Genomic DNA, 21,298 nt, shown 5'->3' with positions numbered 1-21,298 from the left:
ATGGATCAGAACACAATAGTCTAAGTTGGTGAAGTGAAATGAGAAAAAAATATACATAAAACTATTTTTTAGAAAAATAAAAAACGGAAAATATGCATATGTATTCAACCCCTTTGTTATGAAGCCCATAAAAAGCTCTGGTGCAACCAATTACCTTCAGAAGTCACATAATTAGTAAAATGATGTCCACCTGTGTGCAATCAAAGTGTCACATGATCTGTCATTACATATACACACCTTTTTTGAAAGGCCCCAGAGGATGCAACACCTAAGCAAGAGGCACCACTAACCAAACACTGCCATGAAGACCAAGGAACTCTCCAAACAAGTAAGGGACAACGTTGTTGAGAAGTACAAGTCAGGGTTAGGTTATTAAAAAAATATTTTCTGGTATTTTGTCCTATTCGTTGCTTCACAATAAAAAAATTAAAAAACATCTTCAAAGTTGTGGGCATGTTCTGTAAATTAAATAATGCACATCTTCAAACAATCCATGTTAATTCCAGGTTGTGAGGCAACAAAACACGAATAACACGGGATAAACAGTGATCAGAGAGTCCCAAAGCTGCACGTGGGACAGAGCATTAGGCGTCCTTTAATAGCATGTAGCAGTGCTCCAATGTGTTAGATTCCCTGGTGGGTTCTCTTAATATGCTGTCTGTAAGTTCACGGCTGAGGATTGCTCTGTTGATTCCCCAATAATAATAAGCAGGGAGTCTGGGTGTTTTTTCTCCACGTTATCTGATCAGCCAGCTGTAGTAACGCCTTTATTGAGTATTCAGACCCCTCTAGCAACTATTTTTTTAAAACGCGACCAGCAACAAATCTAGTGACTTTTTCTGGTCTTATTGGATAATTTTGGAGACTCTGACATGAAAGCACATGTCATTCGGTCTCTCCCAGCGGTATCTCCCAGCTGCGGTCCCTCCCAGTAGCGGTCCCTCCCAGCTGCGGTCCCTCCCAGTAGCAGTCCCTGTTACTGATTACAACTGTTCTAATCTGTTCTAATGTATCAGCGAGATGCAACAAGCTAACGTAATGGACATATTTGTGATGATGTACTGTGCATTTGGAACTAATCTTTTCAAGGATAATTCACACTTCAGGTACAGGACACTTGAAAGCGATTCGGCAATAGAGGACTTGTTGGAGCCCAGAGAGAGACTGAGCTCTGCTTAAAAGGACAACTGTGAGGTGGCTGATGTGAGATGGATCTCACAGACACACAGACAGACTGTCCTACAGCTGAGAGAGGAGTCTACTCTGGGGCGCTGCACGTCTAGGTGCTGCACGTCTACAGGATGCTGGGTTCCTGTGAGCTGGACTGATTCGAGTCCTGCTGATTCTGCAATGTGATGGAGAAGGCAACCTCCGACCGAGAGGATGGAGGCGAGGAAGCTCCGGTTCTGGAGAACGTTTACAGGGTGCGGAAAAATCTACTGCACGACATCATGCTACGCTGATTGGGTCCATACCAGGTACATCTCATCTGCTGTCCAGGTAGCTGAGAGAGGAAACTGGGGTCGACGACACACGCTACAGGAGGGCTTTGGTGTTTAAAGGTTAGGCACAGTGAATGTCACTGAGGGAAAAGTGAATTTTCTGGTGCTAGTAACCAGTCAATTTCTACCTGGCCTTTAGCTATAGAACCTTTAGCTAAAACTGGTCATCTTGGAATTCACAAGGGAGAACACACAGATTCTCCTGACCTGGCTGATAAAGCAGCTAGAAAGAAGGACAACACCTTGAAATATACATCTGACTTTTACGTTCTGTTACACTGGCCTGCCGAAGAAATGGTTCATAACTGAATGTCTGACATATGGAGGAGCAGAACATTTGTAATGACTTTGGAAGTACATCTAAATGGAACCACAAAACATTGGCATGAGAGGACTTTGTAACAGTGATAAATTGAAGGATGCATTCAGTAATATGTGTTTACACACTCACGTGTCGATGCTGCATATCCCATACTGTCAATATGTCACCTGAAATAATTTCCTTTGACCTACGATTTTAACATAAAATATTTTGTTGTACCATGTTATGATTCTGTATGATGACAATGTGTGATCTTGGAGTTAATACGAAGGTAATCGTCTAGAAGAATGTAAATGAGGATCCAGACATTTCAGATTTGTTCCGTTCTATAATCATTAAGGGTAATGATATTGACTGGGTCATGTTGTTAAAGAGTACTGTTTGTTGCATTCTACATCCTAATGGGTGAACTGTTTAATGATTGATACCAAGGTTTGACATGGTATCAAGAGGATGGAGTGTTATGGAAATTTTGAACTAAGGTGCATTTGAGAAATGTCTGTCTTTCCATTGGCTGATATGTAAATCTGTACTTTGATTGTGACACACGTCTGTATAATATCAGAGGATTATTAGGTATTTGGGCCATGTTCTCCTGCCTAGAAGGATGTATTCTTTGTCGTCCTATACATGTATGAATGAGTTACTAGTTAAAGATGCTGAGAGGGGTCTGGTGTTTGAATAGGAGACATCCTTGACCGGCACGGGTGGATTAGAGGGGTACTCGTAAATCTGTATAACCCTTTAGTGTCTATCTGTTGACTATTCAGACATGGTGTCTCCTCAGGAGTTGAGAAGGATAAGTTGGGGGGACAGCCCGCCCTTTGGGTAAACTCTTGTGACAAGACAGATGGCAGCATCTTACCACACCCCTTTTCTATGTAATGAATACGGATTGTTCATGTATGGAGTTAGAGACTCCTCAGACGATTATGTTGGTAAGCGGTTGACACGTCTCTCATATTTGCATAATAGTTAATTAAACTGTTAGAATGTGCCAAGAGAACTTTGTCTCTGTTTCTTACTCCTTTAAGAGTGTCGATACATGGAATTTCCATCACAGGTGACACCTTTCTCCAAGCATAGAAGAACTTCTCAGTTCGGTTCAGAAAAAGGAGTGTATGCAGGGAGGAATTGTATCATCATCATTCATTCTGACATGGTTTAGTTTAAGGACTCGATCAATTGTTGCCAAACTCACACTGTTTATATTTCTAAATGCTCCCTGATCTGCAATTACTGCTGCCTGGATTTCATGCAGTCTGATTGCTTTGTTTGTCACGACCACATCTACAATGGCTGCCTCCTATTCAACACTAAAGATCTTTCCTCTGCCTCCAGTGTGATAGTCAGTGGATTCTATAAAGTAAATGCAAAAAGCATGTCAAAAATTAACAATATGACATGAATGGGATTCATGAAACAACTGCATTACTGTAGAGACAGTTTCTTCTGCCAGCAGGGCAATACAGTAAAGTTGAAATGCACAGTGGTATACAGTAACATTGTGATTTACATATTCTATTCAATATAGTAAAGTTGAAATGCACAGTGGTATACATTAACATTGTGATTTACCTATTCTCATTCTGAAAAAGCCTGACAGATGCCACAGTGGACCAACTCAGAATGGGCTGGAACCTTCGTCCAGCCTCTCTAAAAGACAAGCCATGATTGATGACGTGGTCAATAACTGTTGCCCCAATTTCATTTGAAACTTGACGTTTTCTCCTCTTTCTGTGACTCCTGCACCAAGCATGCAAACTCCTCTTCCTCGGGCCCCTCTGCCAAGGCCTCTTCCTCTGCTTACAACTCCTCTTCCTCTGGCCCCTCTGCCAAGACCTCTTCTTCTCCTTACATGCTTTTGGCCTCTTTGATCCATGCTTGCAAATAGCAACACAGAGGTAACAGCTTTTATAGATGGATGAGGACTGACTGCTGATTGAAGAGTTGTGCAAAGGAGTTTCACACAGGTGCACTAGAGATTCATAATTATGCAAGTACTTTCCATCATCTGTGAATAGATGTTTTCCTTTTGTTCAACAGAGATAATACAATAGAGTAACTGTTTTGATAATGGTTGTGAAAATATGTGAAACAAATGATAAAGTGTTAACACATATGAGAAGACTTCTACTGCGCTAAGACGGTGATGATGAAGATCATGTGGATCCCAGGTTCATTAAGCATGTCTTGGCAAATGAGAAAAAACTATGAGGTGATTTTAGTTCAACAAAGAATTTATGTTATGTTTATGTGTATTGTATCCAATCAATTGGAAAAGGTTTTAGAGTTTCAAAGAATGTGCATTTTGATCATGAAATAAGAGTTTTGTGTCAAATGTTTTAACATCTAGATTCTCAAATTAATGCAAAAGTGATGGTAAAAAACAGAGTTTTGTGAACTGACATCAAAACAATCTACAGTCAATTGACTTGTTCTCTGTGCTGGATGAAATTGAAACAATTTACGGCCATCCAGTATTGCAAGGAGTTTCTTTCTCAGTGGGATTCAAACCCACAACCTAGCTGTAGGTAGTGAGCCACAAAAGACCACTATGTACAATACAATGCTATCACATACAGGATATGAAAGCCATCCAGAGTAGTAACCACAACTGATAACCATATAACAACAAAACCCATGTGAACACTGGCAATGTCATTCAAAATGGAGCAGGATAGACAGCAAGGCAAAGGAGTAAATCAGATAGCCCCTGGACAGGGTCCAAACTACAAACTGAGCTGCTATGAACCAGGACTTCTATCTCTGTAGAAATTGCAGATATCTAACTGGACAAAACTCAACACAGCATCGGGACAATATCATTAAACAATGAGCAACATTTTTTCAGTATTCTTTCAGGAAAGATGTTGGCCGGATGGGCAATTTACACATTTGTGGTAGATGTCATAAGATGTGATATCACCTGCCCGTACCTTTTCTTCAGAGATGATGGATGATGACCAAGTTTGTTTTTATTTATTTACCGTTTTTCCCAATAAATTTGACACATTACTCCAAACTCAGGTAACTCCTCTCAAAAAGGTTAGCACAGCAAAATAAACACCCTCTTATGTTGGCAAAAAAGGTCAATATTCACTGCATAACAAAGCACTGCATTTTATTCTAGTAATGCATTTATTAAAAATAAACACTAAAACTAAAAGTATGTTCTCTGTTGTGTTAATAACAAATTCAGCTGTAGATACACAAATAAATGAATGAAAATATTGTGGATATAAAAAGACTACACACCCCTGTTAAAAGGCCAGGTTTTTGTGATATGAAACAAAAGATAAATAATGACAGAACTTTTTCCACTTTTAATGTTACCTATAATGTGAATAATTCTATTGAAAAACAAACTGAAATCTTCAAGGGGGAAAAAATCTAAAACTAACAATAACCTGGTTGCATAAGTGTGCACACCCTCTTATAACTGGGGATTTTGTTCAGAATTGACCAATCAAATTCAAACTCATGTTAAATAGAAGTCATTACTGTAACGACCCGTCATGGTGTAGTGTTGGTTAGGAACCAGGCGCAGGCAGTAATCTCGTTTGTGGGTTTTAATACTCAACAAACAGACCAAGCACAAATGGAAAACAATACTAATGACTGAATGAAATAAAAGTGTGCAACATGCGTCTTAACAATAAACATTCAAACAGTACATTAAACAACACTCACCGATTAACTAACAGACAGCAACAGCAACAATGATCCACAATGTGGGGAGCAGAGGGGAAACATATATACACATACAAATGATACAAATTGGGACCTGGTGTGGAAGATTGGAAACATGTGACAGTCCGGGATGTGTTTGTGAGGTATGGGAACTGAGGAACTATGGCACGGTGGCGCTGCTGCTCACGGCACCATGACAATTACACACCTGCCATCATTTAACGTGATTGATTAATTACAAATAAATTCAGCTGTTTTAGTTGCATCTCAAAGCAAAAGCGATCGTTCGCAGAGAGCTTCCAAAGCATCAGAGGGATCTCATTTTTGAAAGATATCAGTCAGGAGAAGGGTACAAAAGAATTTCCAAAGCATTAGATATACCATGGAACACAGTTAAAACAGTCATCATCAAGTGGACAAAATATAGCACAACAGAGACATTACCAAGAACTAAACGTCCCACCAAAATGTATGAAAAGACGAGAAGAAAACTGGTCAGGGAGGCTTCATATGAATGAGCTATGGAGAGGATGGCAAGACGGGAGCCTTTTCTTACAAAGAAAAACATCCAAGCCCGGTTTGAAAAACAAACAATCTAGTATCCCAAAAGCACGTTGGAAAATGTGTTATGATCTGATAAAACCAAGGTTGAACTTTTTGGCCATAATTCCAAAAGGTTTGCCACAAAAACAACACTGCACATCACCCAAAGAACACCTTACCCACAGTGAAGCATGGTGGTGGCAGCATCATGCTTTGGGGCTGTTTTTCTTCAGCTGGGGCCTTAGTCAACCGGGGCCTTAGTCAGGGTGGAGGGAATTATGAACAGTTCCAAATACCAGGCAATTTTGGAACAAAACCATTAGGCATCCGTTAGAAAGCTGAAGATGAAGAGGAAATTCACCTTTCAACACGACAACTACCCAAAGCATACATCCAAATCCACAAAAGCATGGCTTTACCAGAAGAAGATTAACGTTTTGGAATGGCCCAGCCAGAGCCCAGACCTAAATCCAATTGAACATCTGTGGGGTGATCTGAAGAGGGCTGTGCACAGGAGATGTCCTCGTAATCTGACAGATTCTGAGCGCTTTTGCCAAGAAGAGTGGGTAAATATGTGCCATGCTAATAGACTCCTACCCAAAAAGACAGAGTACTGTAATAAAATCAAAAAGTGCTTCAACAAAGTATTAGTTTAAGTGTGTGCACACTTATGCAACCAAGTTATTGTGAGTTTTACATTTTCATTTTTCCCCCTCAAAGATTTCAGTTTGTTTTTCAATTGAATTTGTCATGTTACATGTTACATTAAAGGTGGAAAAAGTTCTGGGCTCTTCCATTGCTTGAAAAACGCTTACCTGGTTGTAAGGATTGCGATCATCTACTTTACACCTCCAAGAGGATAAGAACCCCTCAATTGGATTCATGCAAGGAAAATATGGTGGAAGGAAGACCATCCTGAAATGTGGGTGATGCTCAAACCACTATGGCACCAGTGCTGATCACTGGAGTTGGACATTGTCCCAAACAACTACAAAATTCCGCTCCATTTGCTCCTGATCACCCTGCGGAGAGGATTTTACTGTGGAAGTTCAAAACATTTAGGAGCCTTTCTGTGTTGTATGGCCCCAAGACAGGGTGTGCCACAACACCAGTGGTAGAAATCGAGGCACACAGAGTGATGTTGCCTCCACTTTGTGCAGGGACATTAACTGTGGCATGATGGCCCATCACATTTCTCGTACTCTTTTTGAAGATTGAAACCCGCTTCATCAATGATTGTAAAGTTGATACTACTGTAAACTGTTGCTGAAGTCTGAGTCCCCACTTTGATGCAGCACTATGCAATGAGATGCCTGAATCTTCTCACTTAGATTGGAATAGTATACGAACACATATGTAATATCCAAGAAAAAATATCTTGGTGGGATTGTTGACGTGCTGTACGCTGCCTGCTGTTACCTACCTGGCTACCTGCCAAACTTTTTCGAATTTACTCTATATAACCTAATTGGTCAAAATTCTACTTTGAGAGTTTTACCAACGCCATATTTTTTATCTGTTTACCTCTTACCCAACTTTACAACACCTGGACTCTTTTTGGACATAATTAACGGAACTACTCACCCTTGAACACCCGACGCTAAGTATAATTAAAATGCCTTATCACTGTAATTGTTGTAGCTACAACACGGAGGAGAACTATCGTCTTCATGTAAAAATAGCAGAGTTAGAGGCTGGGCTTCTGACGCAAATGTGAGGCAAGGATTATGTTAGTGTAAAAGTAGAAAAAACTGCGTCAGTGCCACCAGGAATAAACGATAGTCTTGTTAGCCCCCTGGCACAGCTCCTGCAGCCGGGCAAGAACTTTCTCTTGGTCACAAGGAAGAAATGCTGTCGACCAGTTAAACCTGAATCGTTGCTAAATCCAACTGAGACTTTCAACAGGTTTTCCCCGCTGGAGTCGGAGTCAAGGCCCGAGCCGTCTTTGGAGGGGAATGATCAGCAGGCATGTTCTACCGGTGGCCCGGGAAAACTGAAAACATTAGTCATCGGCAATTCCATTACCCGGAGTATTAGACTAAATAATCAGTCGGCGATCGTACACTGTTTACCGGGGGGCAGAGCCACCAAATCTGGGGCTGGTGCTAGCGAAATCTAAAACTGGCAAAAACAGAAAATACAGAGAAATTGTTATTCAGGTTGGTATCAACGACATTAGGATGAAACAGTCAGAGGTTACGAAGCAGAACATAGCATCAGCGTGTAAACTAGCTAGAAAGATGTGTCGGCATTGAGTAATTGTCTCTGGCCCCCTCCCAGCTAGGGGTGGTGACGAGCTCTACAGCAGACTTGCGCAATTCATTCGCTGTCTGAAAACAGCCAGATAACTGGCTCTCTTTTTGGGACTCTCCCAGAAATAGGGCCAGGCCTGATCTGCTGAAGAGCAATGGACTCCATCCTAGCTGGAGTGGTGCTCTTCTTTTATCTAGGAACATTGACAGGAGTCTCACTCCTATAGCCTTAAGATGAGATAGGGTGCAGGTCAGGCCACAGGCTGTTAGCCAGCCTGTTAGCATAGTGAAGCCTGTCGATAGCATAGCCAGAGTAGTTTGAACAGCTTTACCTATTGCCACTGCGACTCGTTCCAGGCTGAGAATAGTTAAACAAGGTAGTGCTAACAATAGCAACCTTATTAAGATAAAGCCTTCCTCCACCTCGTTTACAAATAAAAATGACTGTATCACCTTGCATCTCAAAATGGGACTCTTAATGTTAGATCCCTTGCTCCAAAGGCAGTTGCAGTAAATGAATTAATCTCTGATCATAAATTAGATGTTATTGGTTTATGTGAAACGTGGCTAAAGCCTGATGAATTCTTTGCCTTAAATGAGACCTCTCCTCCTGGTTATACAAGTGATCATATCCCTCGTGCATCCCGAAAAGGAGGGGGTGTTGCTAATATTTATATAATATAAATATAAATTTACTCTCAAACATATCACAGATTTTCATTCTTTTGAAGTTGTACTCATGAAAGTTAACCAGGCCGATAAATCGTTTTACTTAGCTACGATTTATAGACCCCCCCGGGCCATACACAATGTTCCTCAATGATTTTCCCGAATTCTGGTCTAACCTTGTAGTCATGGCAGATAGTATTCAAATTTTTGGCAATTTCAATATTAATATGGAACAGTCCAATGATCCTCTACAAAAAGCCTTTGAAGCCAACTCAATGGGTTGTATCCAACATGTCTCAGGTCCAACACATTGCCACAGTCACACATTAGATTTAGTCCTGTCACGAGAAATAGATATTGTAGATCTAATAATTTACCCCCAAAATCCTGGATTATTGGATCACTGTCTTATTACATTTACCGTTAAAACACAAAATCCACTTGCTCCGCAAACAATGAGTTTCAAAAGCCGTACTACAAATAAATTCCTTGATATTCCTTGATCGTTTACAGATTTATTTACTCTGTCGTTAATGAGCGAACTATCGTGCCCTGGATGTGCATCCCACAAATCTCCATCAACTGCAAGATGCCATCCTATCAATATGGGCCAACATTTCTAAAGAATGCTTTCAGCACCTTGTTGAATCAATGCCACGTAGATTTAAGGCTGTTCTGAAGGCGAAAGGGGGTCAAACACAGAATTAGTATGGTGTTCCTAATAATCCTTTAGGTGAGTGTATATACCAACTATATATACCGACTGTATGTACAGTCTATATATACCGACTATAACCATAATTATAAGAAAGAAGAACGTATCCTGATAACATCAATAAATGTGATATAATTAAAAATTGCTACACTTTGCAAATTAAATATGTTTATGATGTATTTCTCTGCAGAGACAGTTAGGTGAGAAATATTTGGAATCCCAGAAGAGAATTGGGGAGAGAGAGAAGAAGATTCAAGAGTTGAGACAGACTGTGGACACTCTGAAGGTGAGTGTTGTGGCTGATATAAATAAATGTACAGGACCAGTCAGAAGTTTGGACTCACTCATTGAATGGATTAATGTATCCAAACTTTTGACTGTCACTGTATATTTACATTTACAATCTGTCTGTAATCCTGGTGATAACAGAGTGAATTAACTTATAATGGACCCCCTTCTCTCTCTGTGTCCTAACAGCACTCTGCACAGGCAGCAGTGGAGGACAGTGAGAGGATCTTTACTGAGCTGATCTGCTACATTGAGAAAAGACGCTCTGAGTTGAAGGAGATGATCAGAGCTCAGGAGAAATCTGAAGTGAGTCGGGCTGAAGGACTCTTGGAACAACTGGAGCAGGAGGTTGTTGAGCTGAGGAGGAGAGATGTTGAGTTGAAGCAGCTCTCAAACACAGAGGATCACATCCATTTCCTCCAGGTGACATCACTAACTTACCTTACAATACTCTGTAATGGATCCCTCTTGACTTCTTTACGGGTGAAATGGACTGGAACTTGAGGTCTTACCCAGTATCACTGTCTATCCACAAATCTCCTTTGAGCACGTAAAGACATCAGTCTCTGAACTGAAAGATCTAATACAGGATGTATGCAAAAAAGAAATGGACAGGATATCTTGGGAAGGTTGGTCAAAATTATTATTAATATTAATTATTAATATTAAACGTTGTGATTTTTACTAGTCTTAGAACTACATTTAATGTTATAATGCAACCAATATTATTTTGGGGATGACATTATGAATGCAAATACACAATATTAATAGATTATTGTAATATCTGTTTGTCTTGGCGGGTAACAATCAGACAAAACAAAAATGGTCCATATACAAAATATTGTCATCAAAACACTTATTCAAGGAGTGGAGGAGGAGAAGAAATGACAAAAATAGAAGAAGAAGAAAGAGGGAAGCATAAGGACATGAGCAGAAGAGTATGAATGACCTCAATATCTTCAGTGAATCAATGTAGTTATGAAGTAGAGATCTGAGATCTGTCAACAGTCACTGTCCCCATAACATCTTGGTTCTAGTCAGTGAGCCAAATCAAAGCCATGACAGACTGGCCTGAACCACTGGAACTCATGTACAATTATATACAAATATAGTCCATCTATAGTCCATCTCCCCTCTAGTTACCTGTATGTAGATTACTAGTGGACATGATTAATGGATCCAGGTGAACCAGATGATTCAGGATCAGAACAAAAAGGACACCCCTCCTTAACACTTGGATCCAGGTGAACCAGATGATTCAAGATCAGAACAAATAGGACACCCCCCCTTAACACTTGGATCCAGGTGAACCAGATGATTCAGGATCAGAACAAAAAGGACACCCCTCCTTAACACTTGGATCCAGGTGAACCAGATGTCTATTGGTGGCTACAGCCCCATATATAATCCTCCACTGGAGACCTGCTGTCCTCTAATCAATGGACAGTTTATATAAAGACCACCAGCTGCCTTTCAGGGAAACACCTGGACCAAACACACCCACCCACATCGTGGATTTCACCTCTTCTAGGGAGGAAACATGGGACACCTTCACACACACAGTGTACATGGCCTTCTTCCCCACAGCCCTGAACTCCCTCAGCTCAGGGGTTTGAATGAAAGAAGTTCCACATCCTCTTCAAATGTCCCAGCAGCAACACCACATTAAATTCAGGTAAAACGTAATCCAGGCTGTTTATCCACCAATCAGAGAAGGAGATGTCAGTCACAGACCGTTGATGAGATGCTGGCAAGGAATCAGAGCTCAGCCACGACCTTCCTCCCCAAACGATACGACCGGATCCCTGCTCTCTCTCCCAACTCCTCCAATGATCTGCTCTGCATCAGATGCCCCAGCTTCATACACCCCACTCTCCGAAGGCATGAGTGAAGGTTGGCTGAATCCAGAGCATGGGACTGAACCATAGAATTTTTGAAAATTAGGCTCTTCAAACAGCAACATCCTGGGCAGTGTTGATCTTCTGGGACATACAGAACATTCTCCAGGCCTGCATAACAGACTGATGAAAAGGAGTCAGGCCAGACAAATCAACCTCCTCCAACTACAACCTCCTCCAACCTCCAACTCTTGGCCTTATTAGCAGTTTATTTGCAAATAGAGATATGTGTCAAAAGCTTCTAAAAATAAGGAATCTTATGTGAGGAATCTTTGAGGAAAGACATGTTAGATTCTGTCCATTTGTGATCCATGAACAAAATGAATGCAACCGGAAGTCAGGGGAGAGCCTTTATTCAGCATGAGGTTTACGATGATAACCTTCCATAGTTCTTTCCTTGTTCTCTACAAATGCTTACAACGTAAACACAATCATTTATACCAGGACACATGGGAGGTGGTCAGTGTTCATAGCCAACCATTACACAGACTATTATAAGAAATAGTTTGTCCTACAAATTACCCTTGTATGGCGTATTCCAACCAATGACTATGACCCAAGGGTCTATTCAGAGAGTCCTATGACAGTCACATACACAGTTCCTAACAGGTGGTATGGATAGGGTGTTTGGGACCCATCAGTAATGGGACCTCACATTTCCTACCTAGTGTCCTCCATACAGAGATAGTTAGTACTCTCATACATTGTGTCAAGCTTAATTCAATTATTTTCATGCTCAATATCTATCAGTCCCCCCTTCAATCATGTAACAATTAATCATTACATGTTAATAAAACTAGCTAAATAAAAGTACAGTCCAATTCTTAATGAACTGAAAAGGTCCAAACACTTCTGTAAAAAACAATAAAGAAAAATAATTAAAAGGATTATCTGGCCTATGAGGCTTTATTATTCCTTAAATGAAATGAAAATAAGATGCAGTGGACACAGCTTGCCCTGACACATAGCACTGTATGGCACTGCAGTCGTAGTGACCATCGCGATCAATCTTTACCATAAACATAAAGTCCCAGGCTACTATCAGTCTAACCTGTGTACAACAGAAACAGACCTAACATGACAGATTAATGAAATGCATAGTTAATTCCCTTTAAGCCCTTTAAACAATCAAAGTCCCCCCTTGTCCATATCATGATTAATGCATCAACATCATACCAACAACCCAACATATCCTGAACGTAACACAACACTCAACTCCAATGAATGTACTAGTGACAGTTTCTACCTTTGAAAAGGAATATGGCACTAATAAACATATCAGGATAGCTGATGTAATCATGACTATGAAGCAACTTCACAAAAAGACAAGTATCAATTACCAATGTTTGAATAGTGATCATATGTAGTCCTCCACCTGCTTTATGAGGAATGAACATACATACATAAGAGATCAAAATACCAGTCACTTTAGGAAAACTATAGATTGTTAGGAATGACCCTAGAGTCTCAACAAATGTCCTGAAGTTCTAGTCTTCAGTCTTCTCTGTCTTGCACCAGTGATATAAAGTTCCAATATCAGTTATTGCAGTCAGTGTGATGTGGACCCAGCAAATTGCCTGGTTGTCCTAACAAGTCAGTTTAGGTGTGTCGTGGAATAGTGAGTTTCCAACACTTCACTAATTCAAGATTAACACCACAACAGCGTCTTCCACTGTGATGGGACCATGTGACCTTTCCAGTCAACTGGCCCGTGGTACTCTGACCTGTAGTATGTGGAGTCCTCTCATCTTGCTGTCGATGATTCATCTGGAAATGGAATGTGAAGCCAAGTGATCTGACCCTGGCATCGTTCTGCCATGTGAGTGGTCAGGAAGATTTGGAACAGATGTGACCCATGTGGTTGTGGTTGAAATCCTTCTTGAACATGTTGCTGGTACTCACACACTCAGTTGTCTGTGTCCAGTCAGTGATGTGTTGCTGGTACTCAAACACTCAGTTGTCTGTGTCCAGTCAGTGACGTGATGTATCATCAGAAAAGGGGTTGTGTTGTCCTGATCTGTTGAAAGTATAACTACAAAACAACGATTAGTGTGGTTCAACAGTCACTCTTTCATCCACTGGGTATGGTTCTGTCAACTACCAACAATGAAGACAATCGATCAGTCTTGAATACTTGTGGATCTCAGAAGTTCCATCATCCGAGTGAAGCATACACCCTATTCAGACAGGTTTCCATAAAAGTCTATGTCGAAGTTCATTTTTCATCCAGAACTAGCTTGGTTGATTTTTCATTCAATGTGCTATATTTATGCCCGAATAGCACCTGGCAGTGGAATGAGATTCCGTTGTCTGATCAGACTTGACTTTGCCTAACTAAATCAAAAATGGTAAGATCTATGCTATTCCACCATTAAAATGTTAGAATTTACATCAAACAAACAGTTTCCAAATAAACCATTAAAATAAATCCTAAGAACAGAATATGTTAAACATAGCAGATTCCAATGCTCCATTATAACTATGCAAACCGAAAAACCCCAAGAATTATTTTCATTTTTCATGTAACTCCTTTTAAATACCAACTCTATCCAATCCTAATCAGTTATCATATCATACATGCCCCCTGCCTTCCCTTCATTAAGTCAATGGAAAGTGACACCATGAGTGAAAGCAGAATCATGGCGAATACGGCCACAGGAGGCGCCATCCTGAACCCACACTGGCCATCATTTTGGGACGGACATGTAAAATAGAGAATTTGTAATAGGGATGGATCTAGAATCCATTCGATATGGAGTTGCATACTGTAAATTATTTAAAAACAAAATCAAAATGAACATGTTGAAAACAAAATCAAAGACATCAAATGTGTAACATGGTCTATTGTGTGAAGGAATTATAAACCATATAACCAATTGACAAATTTAAAGCTAAACAGCTCTCATTTGGATTACACTTAGGAATCTTTTCTCAGGTCAATGAAATTGGCTATCATGTATTTATAAACTCCTGTAGTTTGGTGGCACACACCAAACTAAATAAACAAATTGCCCTCTATGGGAATGTCTGTTTAACTATTATTGGAAAAAACTCCTGCTCAGGTTGCAGTGGTGTACCTGCTGCAACCACCAGGGTGACTGTATTATCAGCACCTAAATGTAGCATTTGTTTAAAGGTTATGGCTAAACTACCTTATGTTAAACACAAACATAACATCGTAGGGACATTTTCCAACTCTGTTTCATTTTGCAATTTTATTCTTGAATAGTGTCGGTCAGCCAAAACACTAAATTTCAACTTAAATGCACATTTTGACCATGTCTGTTGTAAGACATGTTATTTTTCTTCAACTTAATTGACATTATATGTTAACCAAAAGTGTAAATTCTATCCTATCCAATGCTTTTGAAGTTGCAAAGAGTGCTCCCAGACCTACATAGTAACTTAACGTTATTGTGGAAATTCCAAAAAAATCATAATAATTATGACTAAACTAAAACAGATATGACCACCCAATTAAGCCTGTCATCTTCTAACCCAGGGCAGTGAGTGGGAGACTTGGCCCCTCCCCCCTGCGCTGCTCTTTGAACCCAGGGTGTGACTATTTCTGTCAGTCAACCTTTTCAGAACTGAGACAAGTATCTAACTTGTTCTTCAAAACACATGTCATCTCAGTAACTAGAGAAACACAAAAAACAAACAGTTAAAAGGTTCTTAGTTAACCAAGCCAATTTAGCATTTAAAATAAAATATAACATTTTATTGCAGGGGATAAACTCCATTTTGGCTGTGTTCACCCTATTTGTTATAATTTCACGAGACTGTAATCTCAATCTTTTGACTAAAACCAAATTATAACACACATTAGAATCCAATTTAGTGCACATGAAAACCATGTGTTTTACTTAAGTTCAAAAAATTATTACAATCTGTGTATTGTTTCCCTCTCACAAGTCGTCCTGTCACGAGGCAGAGAGAGAGAGAGAGAGAACACACACATTCCAACTTGGTGGAAACCCTTTGTAAAGGCTTATGGATATTTTGGATTCATATTCACTCCTCATGGGACACAGCGTGTCTTCTTAATTTTAAAGATTATCACTATGTGGATTCTTCATTCAAACACTTATACAATATATAAGGTGAGAGAAAACACAATATTGTAACCTTTTGTAAGAAAAACATGAGACTATTTTACCAGATTAGAAAATAATAATTGCACCAATTTCTAATATATCACTAGGGTTAGATGTACTAGCGAACAGGGCCTGTTCAAGCCTACCCACATTGTAGTAAGGCCCTTGAGACCTTACGATTTTAAACATTATCATCAACGCAATAAATACGTTTTGATTTAAAATGTACATAGTGAACATGACAAAGCACATCAAAACAGGCTATAAAATATGAATACCTTGAATACCTATTAAAACACTCAATATACCATCAAAGTGCTTTCAAATTAATATTCACTTGAAAAAGCATGGTAATTATCAAGGGAAGTGATCAGATTTCCTTGATAAGTTCCAGCTCTACTCAATATTTTAGGTACGATACAGTTTTGGAAACACATTTAAAACTCTTAATCAATGATTATTTAAGTTCACGTCTGTTCCAGGTATCGCCAGGAAATCGTCTGTCTTTGATTCCTGAATTCCATACATGGGAGATCTTTGCTTGCCGCTGCTCGGCATGTGGGCAGAATGTCTTGTGTTCCAACCATCTGTATTTGTCTTTTGGTTCTTCTTCTTCTTGCGACCCTCATTCTGCCAGTGGCCAGGTATTCCACAATAGTGACATGATCTGGTTTCTTTTTCAATGGGCTTTGAGTGTCTTTAGATGTTTTTCCTCCTTTGATTGTGTCCAGTTGCTTTTTCAACTATTCAAGTCCTTTTTTTAACTTGTCCAGTTCAGCCATTTGTTTAGCCGACGCCCGAACACATTCATTCTCCTTCAAAGATCTTTCAAGATAATCTTTGAGGAATTTATCATTCCATTTTTGAATTTCTGTTACCACAATCAACGACCAACGTGTTTTTTGTAATTCATCAGGTATTCTTTGAATTTCTTCCCATATTTTCTGTATATAAAAAAAAAATATCCAAAATTCTTCTGGAACAATGGCATATTTTCGAATTACCTCTTGGTGACAGTCATCTACTTTCAAGCTCTTTTTGATCTCATAGGCCAATGATTTCGCCATTTTCTAAATTACAACGGGAGAGCTGCAGTCCCTGTATTTACCACATTGTTTCTAACTTAAAGATGTCATTTCTTTTCTCCACCTTACTTGTACAAGATTATTATTGCAATTATTACACGTGTCAACCTGTTATCCAATTAACAAGGACTCCTAGATGAATAAAGAAGCTTTCCACTAAACAGTGGCCTATATTAGGACTTCACACATGTGTCACTTACTACTCAATCTAGTAAGTACTTCCCATCACAAGGAAGATTTAGCAAGGACTTCTAGATGACTTAACGAAGATTTATCTTCTTCTGTGGAGTCTCTGGACTAAGACTAAGTACACATCTTTCAGTGTCAACGCAAGTCTTGCATGTCTTTACCACAGGTTTCTTGAGTACTTATTACAGTTAAAAGGGTGTGCTAAGATACTGCCCAACTGGCAACAATACATAGGTTTTACCCAAAGGGCGGGTTGTACCCCCATCTTATCCCAAGGAACTAAGGAAACTGTAGGTTACCTATTCAACTCAGAAGGGACACACACCATCTGGACAAAGAACAGATACACGGATGGTTTAAACAGATGGACAGATTGACAGACTGATGGAGGACCCAGTTATCTACTGATACCATTCAATGATGACCATTTACAAATACCAAATACAAATACAAATACCTCTCCTACATTCCTTTTCTTATCTAAGATGGGGACTCAGTACTTCTAACTAGTAACCCATTCATACATGTATAGGACTAATTATACAGTTCAAGAAATTTCACAACACAGCCTTATCATCAGAGTATGTGCTGTATCCACCCAGCTGGAATAGTCACTGTACAACAGTCTCTGGGCTGCTTGAAGACAGAACACCTTGACTCTAGAAGTAATGTCCACCAGGCCCACCCTCATTCAGTGGTAGATACAGGGCTGCCGCCTTAACCCAGTCCTGTCCAGACCAGTTAAAGTTAACAAGTGTCCTCTGCTGAGTTTTTATCAAGCCCCCAGGCAGCTGTATAACCATGAGTCTGTGCCACAGAGTTGAGGGGGCCAGGTTGTTAGTTACCAGAACCCCTCCCTTATATGACAGCTGGGTTAACAACCATTTCCACCATGACAATCTGGCACACACCTTCTCCACTACACCCTCCCAGATCCTTTCCTGGAATACATTAGAGCCTAGAAAACCCCCTTGAGCCCATCCCTACCCCACTGAAGCCCCCTGGGTAACTGAGGAAGAGACCCCACAGGAAGCTGACCTGCCCAAAATGACTCACTCTTTTCCCAGTTGACCCCTGCAGAGGAAATCCTCTCATAAAACCAGGTGTTCAACACACAGAGGATCACAGGCCTCTGGTTTATTAAGTGAAGAGTAGAAATCCACAGCATGTCGGTGCATCTCAACATCGTCTGTAGTCACTTTCCCATCAGGGAGATGAAGACAGACCATCTCTTTACATGGTGATATTGTTTGGTCCAGGTTAAAGAAAAAAGTGCAGAGTAGCGTTCTGAAACATATAACCTGTCTAACCTTGCTGCACTAATTTGACCATCAGTCATTTTTAACCATGTGTACTGACTAACATTGGCATTTCTCACTCTCCATACATCAGAAAGATCAAACTCAGTCAACACACCAGACAGACAGGACACAGAATTCAGATGAGGTTCCAAACCCGTGTGATCAACAGTAAAATCCACTGTACAGTTCCAGTCCCCCAAAACCAAACATCCCTGTTGATCACATTGTCATAAAGAAACCTTTATCTTATCAAATACAGCAATGCACTGTGTTCCCTCATTTGGAGCATAAACATTCAAAAACTGAAACAGAACTCCCATAACGTCCGCTTTGACCAATAAGACCCAGCCCTTGACAATTTCAGTTATAGATATTACAGTCACCCCCAAACCAGAGGAAAACAAAATGCCCACCCCAGCACTAAAATGTGTACCATGACTAAGCACATGCTGCCCCCCCCACAACATGCCCCAGTCAACCTCATTAGCTTCATCACTATGTGTCTCCTGTAGGAAAACGACATTACGTTGTTTCTATGTAATCACTTCCAATACCCAAGCCCTCTTATTCCAATTCCTCCCCCCATTAATATTAAGAAAACCAACCTTTAACACCTCCATAAAGAAAAGAGGGAAAACAGAAGAATACACAGAGAAAACAGAAAATGGGTAAAAGACACCCTGGGATGCATGATATCCATTATTGTTTAGATTATCTGAACAGCCCCGTCATGCATAGAAATCAGAAATCAACAAAGAGAAAAGGATGAATAAATTGAAAAGGGCCACCAAAACTCCACACTCACTCACACCACTCCCAGCATGCACAGAGAGGAGACACACACACACATAGAGGGAGAGACAGAGACAGACACACACACAGAGGGAGAGACAGACAGACAAAGAAAGACACACACACGCACACACACACAAGGAGAGACAGAGACAGACACACACCCACAGAGGGAGAGAAAGAGACAGACACACACACACACACACACACACACACACACACACACAGAAGGAGAGAAACAGACACACACACAAAGTAAGGGAGAGACATTTTCACTGACTTTGTTTTTCATCCTCTTAGATTCCTGCCTGCTGACATTGGATCCCAATACAACATATCAGAACCTGTGTCTGTCTGAGGGGAACAGAAAGGTGACATGGAGTGGAGAGGTTCAGTACTATCCTGACCATCCTGACAGATTTACCTTCGTAAATCAGGTGTTGTGTAGAGAGGGTCTGTCTGGAGTCTGTTACTGGAAGGTAGAGTGGAGTGGGAAGTGGGTTCGTGTAGCCGTCTCAAATAAAGAGATCAGCAGGAAAGGAAATGGTCGTGAGTGTGTGTTCGGACGTAATGATCAGTCCTGGGTGTTATTCTGCTCTACATCCAGATGTTGTTTCAGCCACAATAATACCAGGACTGATATCCATGTCCCCTGCTCCTCCAGAGTAGGAGTGTATCTGGACCACAGGGCAGGAACTCTGTCCTTCTACAGTGTCTCTGACACAATGACCCTCCTCCACAGAGTCCAGACCACATTCACTCAGCCACTCTATCCTGGGTTCTATGTTTATAATGGATCTGTGAAGATACTGACACCTATTCAGTGATACATCTATCAGTCTGCTTGTATCAATGTATGAATGATTAACTGCGGCTAAAGATTGATTTAAGATTACAGATATCATATAGAACAGCATGATATAGTTACACATTTGCATGTACACAGGTTTCAATATAAAAAAAGTGGAATAGAGTTAGCCAGAGGTCTGAGTTCCTGAATGAACACATAATGAGACATGCCCCCCAATGGTGAAGGGAGTTGATTGACAGCTGAAATGGACCAATCATCATAAGGTTTAGTTTAGTCAGTGTCTACAACCCTGCTGAACTATTTTAACAGAGAAGATTCGTCTTAAACTATGGGATTTGTTTTGAGTTGGTTGTTTATCTGTCAACAGAAATATATTTATAAATATATACCATGTGTATTTAAAGCATTATAAAATGTACAAAACAGATTTTATTTTGACTATAAAGTTTTTTTGAAAATAATGTAATTATTGACTGTGTAGAATGTGAACTGTGAATAAGGAGGCCACATGTTTCTACAATACATGGTGTCAATGTCAAGCATTTATATTAACATAATTTAGCAGAGTCTCTTGTCTTTATGTGACGACATTGACAATGATGTACAGTTGTAGCAGGAAACGTCTTCCCTCAAATAGTTTTCATGCATGTTTTGTTGTGTGCTTCCACTTACGTTTGTTTTAGAGTGTCACGTTAAACCACAAGACATTGCCAGCCACTGCTGGAGTGTAGCAGAAGAAACTGCAGCAACGTTTAATGGACACCTCCTCTCCCGAATACAGGTATAATAAGTGAAGTACCCCAACTGGTTGATCGCTGTATTTAAGTCTTTAAGAAACAAAATGGATGAAGAACACTTCAGGGCACTGATCAACTTAGAAAGCTGGATGGAGTTCAAGCTGGTTGATTTATAAACGTACATGGAAAACATGGCCTTTTCAGTACAGATGGTGAAATTAGGCTTTCTGAAACAATGAGGCTTCCAAATTATCATTAGTCTAGTGGAACCTAGACCCAAATGGGTTGCCTATGTATGAAAGATTTTGTTAAGCATATTTGATATGAGGAGCAAAGCCATGTTAAAAAGCCTATGCAGTGACATCATATTAGTATGTGTGTGCCTGCGTGCACTTGAATGCTAT

General features: G+C 40.1%; 2 protein-coding genes across 2 annotated transcripts in view; both read left to right on the top strand.

Moving 5' to 3' along the window:
* The window catches only part of LOC117594493 (tripartite motif-containing protein 16-like), a 49,980-nt gene that overhangs the window by 10,410 nt on the left and 18,272 nt on the right, over window positions 1-21,298 (top strand). The window lies entirely within an intron of this gene.
* LOC117594513 (stonustoxin subunit beta-like) lies at window positions 302-20,290 on the top strand. The gene is made up of 5 exons (XM_034292351.1): window positions 302-328; window positions 9,887-9,982; window positions 10,174-10,407; window positions 16,617-16,623; window positions 19,647-20,290. The coding sequence occupies exons 1-5, from the start codon at window positions 302-304 to the stop codon at window positions 20,171-20,173; spliced, it is 891 nt and encodes a 296-aa protein (XP_034148242.1). The 3' UTR covers window positions 20,174-20,290.

This window comes from Esox lucius, chromosome 5 (assembly GCF_011004845.1).
Source record: "Esox lucius isolate fEsoLuc1 chromosome 5, fEsoLuc1.pri, whole genome shotgun sequence".
Taxonomy (NCBI): domain Eukaryota; kingdom Metazoa; phylum Chordata; class Actinopteri; order Esociformes; family Esocidae; genus Esox; species Esox lucius.
Note: the sequence above shows the minus strand (reverse complement) of the source record. Positions and strands in the feature narration are given on the sequence as shown.

Excerpts from the sequence above, each read along its gene's own strand:
- LOC117594513 (XM_034292351.1), top strand. The coding sequence starts at position 302 with ATGAAGACCAAGGAACTCTCCAAACAA. Across the intron at positions 329-9,886 it reads CCAAGGAACTCTCCAAACAA|AGACAGTTAGGTGAGAAATA; the intron begins GTAAGGGACAAC and ends ATTTCTCTGCAG. Across the intron at positions 9,983-10,173 it reads AGACTGTGGACACTCTGAAG|CACTCTGCACAGGCAGCAGT; the intron begins GTGAGTGTTGTG and ends GTGTCCTAACAG.